At 39.8% G+C, this 10739-nt stretch overlaps 2 protein-coding genes and 1 non-coding gene across 9 annotated transcripts; all 3 read right to left on the reverse strand.

Moving 5' to 3' along the window:
• Positions 1 to 80: 80 nt before the first annotated feature.
• LOC103831644 (transcription factor bHLH160) lies at positions 81 to 6994 on the reverse strand. Of its 7 annotated transcripts, none has more exons than XR_004449020.1 (4): positions 6178 to 6994; positions 5718 to 6068; positions 4296 to 5254; positions 81 to 4193 (listed from the first exon to the last, which is right to left on the reverse strand). XR_004449020.1 is itself a non-coding variant. In XM_009107537.3 (3 exons), exons 1-3 carry the CDS (start codon positions 6466 to 6468, stop codon positions 5180 to 5182), a joined length of 717 nt encoding a protein of 238 aa, XP_009105785.1. In that variant the 5' UTR covers positions 6469 to 6994; the 3' UTR covers positions 81 to 5179. The 7 variants fall into 7 exon arrangements, 2 of the variants coding, with proteins under 2 accessions (XP_009105785.1, XP_018508288.1); XR_004449021.1 differs by having other exon boundaries at positions 81 to 2405; positions 2487 to 5254; XR_004449024.1 differs by having other exon boundaries at positions 81 to 2056; positions 2139 to 5254.
• On the reverse strand, positions 3471 to 3560 carry MIR9556 (microRNA MIR9556). The gene has a single exon (NR_128613.1). It is a non-coding gene; the product is annotated as a microRNA MIR9556 (primary transcript).
• A 352-nt stretch (positions 6995 to 7346) lies between the features above and the next one.
• Positions 7347 to 10674, reverse strand: LOC103831648 (pentatricopeptide repeat-containing protein At1g71210, mitochondrial). Its single transcript, XM_009107541.3, has one exon. It carries the CDS (start codon positions 10433 to 10435, stop codon positions 7838 to 7840), a length of 2598 nt encoding a protein of 865 aa, XP_009105789.1. The 5' UTR covers positions 10436 to 10674; the 3' UTR covers positions 7347 to 7837.
• Positions 10675 to 10739: the final 65 nt, after the last annotated feature.

The following is a 10739-nucleotide window of genomic DNA, read 5'->3' on the forward strand; positions in this document are numbered from 1 at the left end:
TTATAAACTTGCCTTCTAAGCGTAGAGGATGTGGCAACATAGGTTACATAAGCTCTGCAATGTGTCTAATCTTTTATGAGGTGTGCAAGTGTTCATAATTTTCTGTGATGGTAACTTCTTAATTCTATTATTTTGTGTTAATTATTATCAGTTTGTTACTTATAAATTTCCCTCCAAAACGTTGTATATGTGGCAATCTTAAACCAAAGTGATATAAGCTCTGCTCTTTTTTTAATCTTCTATAAGCTGTGCAAGTGTTCATTAGCTCTGTAGTTTGTCTAATCTTATATGAGTTATCCAAGTGTTCATAATTTTCTATGATGGTATCTTCATAATTCTACTAATTTGTTTTAATTATTATCATTTTGTTACTTTTAATCTTGTCCTCTAAAACGTCGAAGATGTTGCAATATATGTGATATAAGCTCTGCACCTTGTTTAATCTCCTATACGCTGTGCAAGTGTTCATTATTTTATATGAAATATAAGGATGCATGAGAACAGACTTTAAAGATAGACGCTAGGTGGATGTTTTCTGTCTGAATAAGATAAGCATTAATAAATAATAATGAGAACAGCAACCACATTGTAGTAAACATTTAAAAACAAAAGAGAAATAGTTTTAAATGAAAAGGAAAAGATAGTAAAGCATAATTTGAAAAAAAAAGAAGCTGTGGTTGCTTAAGTTTTGTAGTGGACTCATTCCACACGGGATTTCTCAGCGACTTGTTCTTTGCTCGATGGTGCACGCTTTGCTGTAGAAGCATCATTGCAAGTCTTGCCAACTTTGGCATCTATTCCTGGTGCAATAACTTCAGGCAGCGCTTATTCAGGGATCTTTGCGCCTTCCTATTAATAATGTTACGAACACAGATATTATATAATGCAAGCAGCGCAAATTCAGTAACTTCATATTAAGATAATGAACAAACAGTTATAACAAAGGCTGGCATCGGTGCAAGATCTCGCTCAGTTATAACAAACAGTAACTTCAAATTAAGATAAGGAAGACCCGGAGCAGCCAATATAACAACAACCGTCATCATGCTGGATACCAGTCACTTAAGCCGCGCAGAGAAACTCAATTATCTGTCTAGTCTAGAAGAAGTTAACAAAGTCAAAAATTAATCTCAAGTTATCCAAATTTTTAGTGGACAAGACTCAACCTGAGAATCAGCCGTGACTGTAAATTGATTAAGCTCAGCAGCAGTAAGTGGCTCAATCTTCTGTGCATGAACAACATTTGATGAGGACGCTTTCTGGTCTGCTCCATGACCTCGCAAGCTGAAAGTTAATGAGCATGATATACAGTCAAACAAAGGCGAAACCTAAGTTCAATATATTTAAATTAGGATGTTAGGACATGTACTTGCCTGTCAAACACTTCTTTTCCTGCGGCAGTCTCAGAGTCAAAATAGAGATGTGTGGCATAAGTAGCATTCAGAAATAACCGTCCTGCCAAAACATATGGGTTTAGTTAACAAAACGTCAGTGCAAAACAAACAGTGTATGGCATGCATTTCACGGATACACTTATGAAAAAACCATAAATAGACTCCAAAATTGACAAAAAAACTCTAGAACACTAATCAGGAAGAACTCCATAACAGATTTAGCCGATAACACTTTTTACAGTAATCAAAGGAAAGATCAGACAAATCCATAAACGAAAGAAGGAGATTTTAAAAATCATGGGGAATTGTCTTTCACAAGCTATTGTTTTTCATAACCTCGTAATTACTGTCGTAGAATAGAGGGAGGGCCACACTCCTCTCCTCTCGTAATTCTTCGTAGACTCACTTACCAAGCTATTGTTTTAATCTGTGGAAGCAGCGCAATAACGTCATTCACAACAAAATCTCCCTCTCAACAGCTGAGGTATTCCGGCTTATCGACAAAGACATCCGGACTGTAATCACTGCCAAGAAGAAAAGGAAACATTTCAGCTCCCTTATGTCTCTTTGGCTTAGATAAAGATTATCTTTTGGTCTTTTCTGTAGCTCTACTATGTTCTTCACCTTTTTTGCCATGGTGGTGCTGTAATGATTTTGTAAATCTAACTCCTTCATCAATATGAATATTAACCTTTTAGCAAAAAAAAATCATAAGAGTAAAAAAAAAAAAAAACAGATACTCACTTATCCCCAACTATCTTAGGATTTACGCTTGTGGCAAGCACAATTTTGGGTTCTTTCCCGTAGCTCTCAAATTCGCTATGAAACGCAAGAGCCATAGAGTCAAACATACTAACACAAACGTTATCACCACTGCAAAGAAACAATGATATCGAGTCAGATAGGAGTATACGTTAGATTATCTATTACACAGTGTAAGCATTACACACTGTGCCCCCAGTATACGATCGGTGATTGTACTCCGGATTGCATTTAGCTCACCAATCATGTCTGAAAAAATGAGTTCATGAGATTAAGCCAACACATGATACGACTAAACCCAACTAAACAACTCAAACTGAAGATACATACCAGGGACCTGTTTTTGCCGGTGTTTGCCAGTTCAAGTAACTGATTGTATGCTCGTAATAATCAGAACAGCTCAGTAGGTATGGGCCTAGTGGACTCCGGTAGCTTATCAAAAGAGGTTCCATCATTGAACCGTATGGAGAGGGAGCATCAGAGAACCTGAAATTGGGGTTTCTGCGCGTAACATCAAACCCGCTTAAACTGTAGACAGATCCTTCAGTGAGACGGTTTCTGAACCTGAATTGATACTTCGAACCAACACATCCTTGCATACGAACCTCCGCAGTGTTGGAGCATCGCCCAGCTTTCAAATATGCAAGGAGGGTAAAGGAATTCGCCATCGCAGTGATCAGTAAGTGAAAAGACTATTCTTCTGAATCTCGTCGAATCTGTGCTGCTCATCGATAGAGGTGGAGATATTTATAGTATAAGCTTTTCTCGGTTACTCTGGGAAAGGGATGAGGTAAAGTGAATGATGAAGAGTGGGTTTATTACGTAGAAAATGTGAGTAAAGAAGGTATCAATGCGGCCGGCAGGCGTTACGGAAAGGTGACCGTCGGGTGTGATCTCTGAAACCTAGGTCGGACGGGAAGAAGACGACTTAATGGGCCGGAAATGTGTGTAAGCCTTCACCAGATTCTGCAAGTTGGGTAACACGCAAATGATTCTATAACTGGGCCATTATATTTCATGAGCCCAAACCTATTTTCGTAAAAAACCTCAACAAATCAGAACGTGACAAGTGTCACGAAAAGCCCCTCCTTCCTTGCTGACGTGGCGACCTGAGGTGAGAGAAAACCCTGTTTTATTATTATAGATACAATACAATAATATTATTTAAAATAAATTATAAATAAATTTATTTGTAAAATTTATATAGTCACCTTGTAGATAATAATAAATGGATCTTTTTTTTTTAACTTGGACCATTTCCTGATAACTGTATAATATGAAAATATTAATAAAAGTATCTTTAATTAATTAAAAAAGGCCAATTGGTGAAAGTAGAATAACTCAAGCAACCGTGAGATAGAAATCCACTATAACGCTTAAGAACTACTATCACCAATTGACAATCAATTTGATTGATTTACACCTTTATATACAGAATTACAATGTTGATAATTAGCGATGTGGGAGTTCTGATTATTATTTCATAATTACCCTTTTGTTTTTTTGGGCCTCTTCTCTATCACCACCACTTTGTGTATCAAATTTCTACGTTTTGAGAAAATATAACATTCTCCAAACACTCTAAAGAAAACTTTGTTGATCAAGCATAATATTGATGTAACGTTTTGAAGGCAAAGTTGTTTAAACTTAACGGCATTTCCTAATAACATTAGTTTCATGGTTAATTTAACTAGGTAAACTTTGTCTTCAATTTGGTGTGGAGTTTGATCATAAAATAACATCGAAGCGTTGTTAGCACTATGAACGTTTGCACTGTGATAAGATGATTACACAAGCTCAAAAGTGTCCAATTGGGGATGATCAACCTCAACCTCCTATACGGCTATAACTAATTCCATTTACGAGTGATTCTTAACACAACTATCAAAAGTAAAACGAATCTTATATTAACCAGAGAGTCACTAACACAACCTACCGAGTTATCTTCCACTGCTACGTTGGAGTTGGTACACTCAGAAGCTCTCTTCCTCAGATCCCTTTCCTCTACTTCTCTTCCATGTCATATACAAGCTAATCCTGTTTCAGCAAAAAATAGGGTTTAACGCGCATGATCCAGAAGAAAGGTCTGCTATGTCTGGTCATGTCGTGTATATATATATATATATGAGAATTCTATACCTCTCGGTCTGAACGGTTCTTTTAGCGAGCATGAGGGTAGGGAAGACAGGGACCATAGCAGCGCACAAGTGCTTAATAGAAATATAGAATGCCCACGAACAATATGATGCGTCCAGCTATATATGGGGTAAGAACCAGAGTTAATGATGCCAAAAGTTGCGATCTGCAGCTTCTTCCACACGTGTCCACTTCTGACCCTTTCTGTTTATTACTCAGCTATTTTTATACTGGGCCATGTTGCGTTAGAGTTGCGCTCCGTTTCGTATGTCAACCTTCTCTTCTGGGATTTAAAGAATAATGTCAAGCCTTTTTTTTATTCAACCAGTTTTGGTACAACCTTATCCTATTTTCACTAGTTCAGTGTCAACCTTTGTTGATCATAATATAAGTTGCGATCTCTTTATAACTCGTGAATACGTATGGGTCTAAAGATCGTCATGATCCATGGCTTCACCTTTGAACGAGAAGATTTTACTATAATATTCCTTGAACTAGGTTTTATTAGGTCGACCTGAAATTTGGTGCGAATGGCGTGAATGTACCTACCTGGTCAGACCGAACTTGAGTTCAGAACTCAACGCCAACGTTACTTCACCGAGTTCAAACCTTTTTTTTTTAGAGTGATCCAAATGTCACAAAAACTCTTACGAATTTAATTCGACATTCTCACAACTTGTTGAGTTTGGTCATCAAATTTACTACACCTAAATATGGTGATCACTTTGTTCAAAAAAAAGGAGATTACGAGGAATAAAGCTTCTACATCTAAATATGGTTGTGAGATTTCAAACACCAGATTAAACATGATAAAACCAAGAAGAGGAATGTCAATCGCAATATGAGTCATCAAAGCTATTCTGTATTCTTCATCTCACTTTATGTTGTCAAGAGAGGGAAGAAATGATGTTGTTCTTCAACACTGTGATGTAGTCATCACCTTCACATGGCTTCTCATCCATCTACAATTTTTTTCATACATTTCTCAATTGTTAGTTCTCTAGAAATAATGCCAGTCTCATTAGCGTATATAATTGCTAAAAACTATGTATGAATTAAGTTTAGTGTTCTCGGTCCAGAGATATGGATCAGCTGTTGATAACACATGCAACTATATGTAAACCATCTCCCTCTCTTATACACAGTACCCACACTCAAATACAGGTAATCAAGATCCCAATATAGCCTCTCTTGAACTGAAATAATCAGTATCTTAAAAACTCATTCATAACTTATAAACTATCCTCCCAAGATGAACCCAATAAGCATATATTTTTGGGAGAAGATAGTAACATCTATTTTCATATTCATGTCTAAAACTTATCTACCAAACATTAATTAATGTGCCTATTGACTAGCACATTGGCTTGATATTGTACAAAAGAACTTAAAAATAAAGAAGTATATATAAGAGAAAACAATTAACTTAACATGGAAGTTGTAGCAAACCACCCTTTGATCTCGGCACACTAGAGATGTAGAAGCACTTAAAATACTCGAACCTTGCATCTCCAATACGTGAAGCAAGTTCGAGAATTCTTCTTCTTTTTCCTTTTCCATGCTTATCTGCACAACAGCCTCATCACCTGACCTCCCCAGTTCAAGAACTGAGATCGCTAGAGTGTGAGGATCTTGCCGCTCCAATCTCTGGGACTTCTTGCTCTCGATAGCTTCTACAAGCTTTTTCTTCCTGAGAGTTAGCTCTTCAACTTCATTAAGTAGCTTGGGAATGTAACTGACCACTCTATCCATTATAGACGGTGCACACCATTTCTTCTATTAATCAGTAACATCAAGAAACTAGTTCAACAATCCTAATCATAGTCAATATACATGATTGATATATGTATCATTTCAAAAATAAAAGGGAGTAAGATTATCAAACCTTGGAGGAAGACGAATGATCAGGAAGAAGAGTGCCGAGAGTGAGGTAAGAGGCATGAAGTCTCATCCTCCTTAGACGCTCATTGGCGTTACGTTCTTGTTTCTTTGCTGCACCACTTGATGAGCCATGAGCATCTTCATCATGCAACACTATTACTACTTCCTTCCCTTTGCTTTCTGAGTGAGCTCGAAAAGTGTCGTCCTTCTCTCGGAACTCCTCAACGATTGTTTCTGCAGGGATATGGAAGAGATCGTCGAGTAAACTGGATTCTAAAATCTGATGGTCGGACATACGTACCAACGGCAAGATAATAACATAAATACGCAAACAATAAAAGAGGCTTCCTTCTCTTCTTCTATTACAAGAGGTCGTCTTAATTTAAACTCATAATTGCAGGAAACAAACTTATATTAATCTCTAAACCCTAATTAAGATAACAAGATGATCATTAATGAGGATTATATAAATATGTAGGTGTGTGTATCCATTGATAATAAAGATATATATACAGGGGAGAGGAATGAGCCCAAGTCAACCCCAAAAGCAGTAGCTGTAAGAATAAATAACTATGCAATGAAGCCCCCACAAACTATTATATTTAAAATTAAAAACTGGAGAGGTATACAGTCTATGAACAAAAAATAGTAAACTCGAAAAATGATTGAAGATAATGTATAAATAAAAAAAAGAAAGGACGAACTCTTGGAATCACAGGCCACAGCTAGTTGGCCGGAGAGGAGAAAAGAAGTACGTAGTATAATATCATCGGCTCTGCAGTACAATAGAAAAAGAACCTTGCGACATAATCAGAGATTTTTCTTACCTGATTCATCTTCTTCCTAAGGTTGCAGAGGTTGTCATATAGTCAAAAGTCTCGGTTCTTGCCTGTCTGGTTTATGTGTATGTACGTGTGTCTTTTATGTAGTACAATTGGCGTTAAACTGTAGTACACAGTACTTGCATTATCATTATTTTTTAAATGTATTCATTGGGATACATGTAATCCATACTCTCCTTGTAACGTATTTGTATGTGTTTTTTAATCACTCTAATATTTTCCATAATTAATTTTATGTCTTTCCTGTTGCTGTTAAGTGTTAAACTATTTTGAGTTAAGAAAAGACACTAGTATTAGTGTTTTTATCACTTTTCTTTAAGCAAACATGAAATAAATAAACAATTTTCACTTCCTTAAAATAATAATGTAGACAATATTTCTAAAAATGGAAATACCAACACAACTATCAAGGCGAGAACCAAGGCGAGAACCATAAATTTTCCTTGATAAACAATAAAGATTATGACAAAAAATGTTGGAAGACTGAGTTGTGTTTCTAAGAAAGAATACAAACATTTTGTATGTAATGAAGATGTGATGCTAATAACCACCCCAGTTCAGTTTGGTGGGTAACAAACGCTTCTGTCTAACGGAACACATCTTTCGCAATCCAGAGAGAAGAAAGCCTCTGCAAGTTACAACATCTACTACCTTCGAGAAGATCCAAAATCCAAAGGAGCATAAAACGAATATGGTTTTCTCACCATCACCTATCGTCAATGATCCAAAATGCAAACCCAAAATTGAATCCATCTCAACTGAGAAATTCTTTCCCTTATTTCTTAGTTCAACAAATCTAACCTCTCTCAGCGACAATACTCTTCAATATTCAAGCTGCCCTTGTCTGCTGTCCCAACCACTCCTCACTAAGTTTGCCCGAGAATTGAGATTACCTAGTATGCGCCGAGCCCGATCAAGGATCCTTTCAGTCCGTTCATTAGGCTTATACCCTCTCCGAGCTATTCTTTCAACCAACTCAAACGCATCTTCCGCCCGATTCATCACAACCCTTTTCAACAGCATATTGTACGTGTACATATCCAGAGGATAGCATTTCTCTATAACTTCATCTAACCGCTTCAGTTCTCCTTCCATTTCGACTCTCCCTGAGAACACTCCTATCAACTCACCAAGAGCCTTCATCTCAGGGATCTTCTCTTCCACATCTCTCATCCGTGTCCACGCCTCATACACCCCTTTGCTCTTTATCGCGTTATACAAAAGAACATTACCGATGAAAGATGTGATCCGCCGCCCGCTTTTCCTGAACTCATTGACTAACCCAACCGCCTCCTCGTACCTTTCTCTGTTGCATAGCTTCTGCACGAGTACTTCGTAACATTCGATACTAGGATGTCTCCCTTCTCCCTTCATCTCTTCCAAGAAATGCATAGCGTCGTCCAATCTATTCCCTCTACAGAGGCCAACGATCATTACATGGTAAAGCCTTTTTTTGACCTCACCTTTTTCCCGCAGTTCATAGAAAAAATGGAGGGCGTCAGCGATTCTTTCGTTTTTGAGATAACACTGAAGCATGAGGATGTTCGAATCCAGCGTCGGCGTGAAACCGTTTCTACCTATCAGATCATACACTAATCTCGCGAGTTTCGGGTTCCCTGCAAACCCTGCTCCTTCGATGAAGAGATTGTAGGTTCCAACTTTGTGTTCCCAACGAGACAACTGATAATTTAGCAACGTGGTGAAACAGCTTCTGTCACCGCTCTCCATCGCGCAAACACATCGGATAACATTTCGATAGAGACTATATGTCGGAGTGTAGCCCTTTTCCTGCATTCTGACGATAAGTTTAGCAGCTTTGTCTCCCCTCATCAACCTGATCGTCCCGTATATCAAGCTGACGAACATCCCAAACGTGGTGGCTACACCGCTTCTATTGAACAGCTCGTTGATCAAAATAGCGTCGTCCACTTTCCCAGCGTCGCAAAGAGCCGGTATAACCTTGCAACCACCTAGAAACTTAGGCAACGCGTCGCGCTCTGATGCAACAATAACCAGCTCCTTGGCCATGTCAGCCTTCCCGTTCCAGCACAAAGCGTTTGCAAGTATACAAAACGTCTTCCCGCCGAGAAAATGCCCCCTGTCCATCGCTCCCTTAAAGACATCATAAGCTTGCTCCACACGCCTGTCTCCACAAAGAGTCCGAACCAGATAGCTGTAAGACATGGAGGTAGGAGCGAATCCAATCTCAGACCTCGACCGGTACAACTCAAGAGCTTCGTCTACTAAACCGGCTTTGCAAAAGAAACACAACGCAGCATTCATTGTCTTCTTGTTAGGCAAAACACCACGCACCATCATCTCCGTCAAGATATCATACACACTCCCAAGATTGTTCTCTTTCAAAAGCTTCGAGATCAGAGAGTTATACCTAACAACTTCAATCTCACAGCCTTCCAAAGGACTAATCTGCTGCAAGAAACCTTCGATATTATCCAACAATCCAGCTCCAATAAGAGACTTAATCCAAATGCTATAAGCACGGTCCATAGGAACTGTCCCAACTACTTTAATATCATCTAACAACTTAGTAGCTTTCTGAAACTTCTCTTGAGAGCATAGAGAATCAATCAAAATCCCTAAACCAGCTCCACAACCATCAGGATCATCAGGGAGTAAGGCGCGTAGATAAGCCTCAGCCTCATCAAGCTCCCCTTGCTTACACAACTTCTTAACCAAAATCGAATGCGTAACCGCGCAGACAAACCCACGCGCGGAGATCTGTTCGTGGATCACGTCAACGGTATCGAAACACTTCTCCTCCACAAGCGCGTTCAACAGCACGTGATACCCAAACGTATCCAAATCCAGACCTCGGAACCTCATGTGCCCAAAATGCTGGAGCGCCACGTCGGTGCGTCCGGCGACGGCGTAGCCGATCACGAGCGCGTCGCAGAGACGGAGCGAGTGGCGGTAGCCTTCGAAGCCGTCGCTGCCGTCTAGGAACTCGACGATGAGGCGGAAGTGGTTGGCGCCGCGGAGGATCTTGAAGATGGCGTGGAACGTGGCGCGCGTGTGGTGGAAGCTGGGCTGGTGAGCGGCCCAGTCGAAGAACTTGAGGCACGAGTGGAGGTCGTAGCGCGTGTGGTTGAGCACGTCGAGGACGAACTTCTCCGTGAGGCGGAGGCGGAGGGAGGTGAGGTGGTGGTAGAAGGCGCGGTCATCTCCGTCGCTTGAAGGCGATTTGAGGATGTCGCAGATGCGGTTGATTAGGTCGTGGCTTTGCGGAGGCGCGTCGAGTTTGAACCAGTCTTTTACTTCGCGGATTAGGATGTCTCCGGCGGCGATTGGAGGCTTGGTGAGGGAAGAGAAGTTAGAAGGAGAGGAGAGAGCGTCGCGGGTACTGTGGTTGCAGCTCCTGAGCGACGCCGAGAGCGATAGTATCCTCCGCCTGAGGAGCATAACGTTCTAATCGCATGTTCTCGGCGGAGATGGCATCGAAGCTCCCAAATCTCTTTCTTCGATCAGACGAAAAACCCTAACGGTCTACAACCAATCAGATCCATCCACGTCACTCTCATGTCGTGGCTTTTGGTCGTTTACTAATGAGTACTTCGTCTTCTATTACGAAATTACCCCGGTCAAATTCAAAATTCGTAGTACTATACACATTTGATATTCGATTTTGGTTCGGTTTTATTTTACTCGGTTTGGCCGGGTTTATTTTTTTTGCACATTCGTATATTTTGCTGTAGCGGAAGAGATG

Source organism: Brassica rapa, chromosome A07, assembly GCF_000309985.2.
Source record: "Brassica rapa cultivar Chiifu-401-42 chromosome A07, CAAS_Brap_v3.01, whole genome shotgun sequence".
Lineage (NCBI taxonomy): Eukaryota > Viridiplantae > Streptophyta > Magnoliopsida > Brassicales > Brassicaceae > Brassica > Brassica rapa.

Bases quoted from the DNA above. Each gene is read 5' to 3' on its own strand.
- LOC103831644 (XM_018652772.2), bottom strand. From the start codon at position 6,468: ATGTCCGACCATCAGATTTTAGAATCCAGTTTACTCGACGATCTCTTC. The intron at 6,069-6,177 runs GTTTGATAATCT...ACTGATTAATAG, and splicing joins ATCATTCGTCTTCCTCCAAG to AAGAAATGGTGTGCACCGTC.
- LOC103831648 (XM_009107541.3), bottom strand. From the start codon at position 10,435: ATGCTCCTCAGGCGGAGGATACTATCGCTCTCGGCGTCGCTCAGGAGC.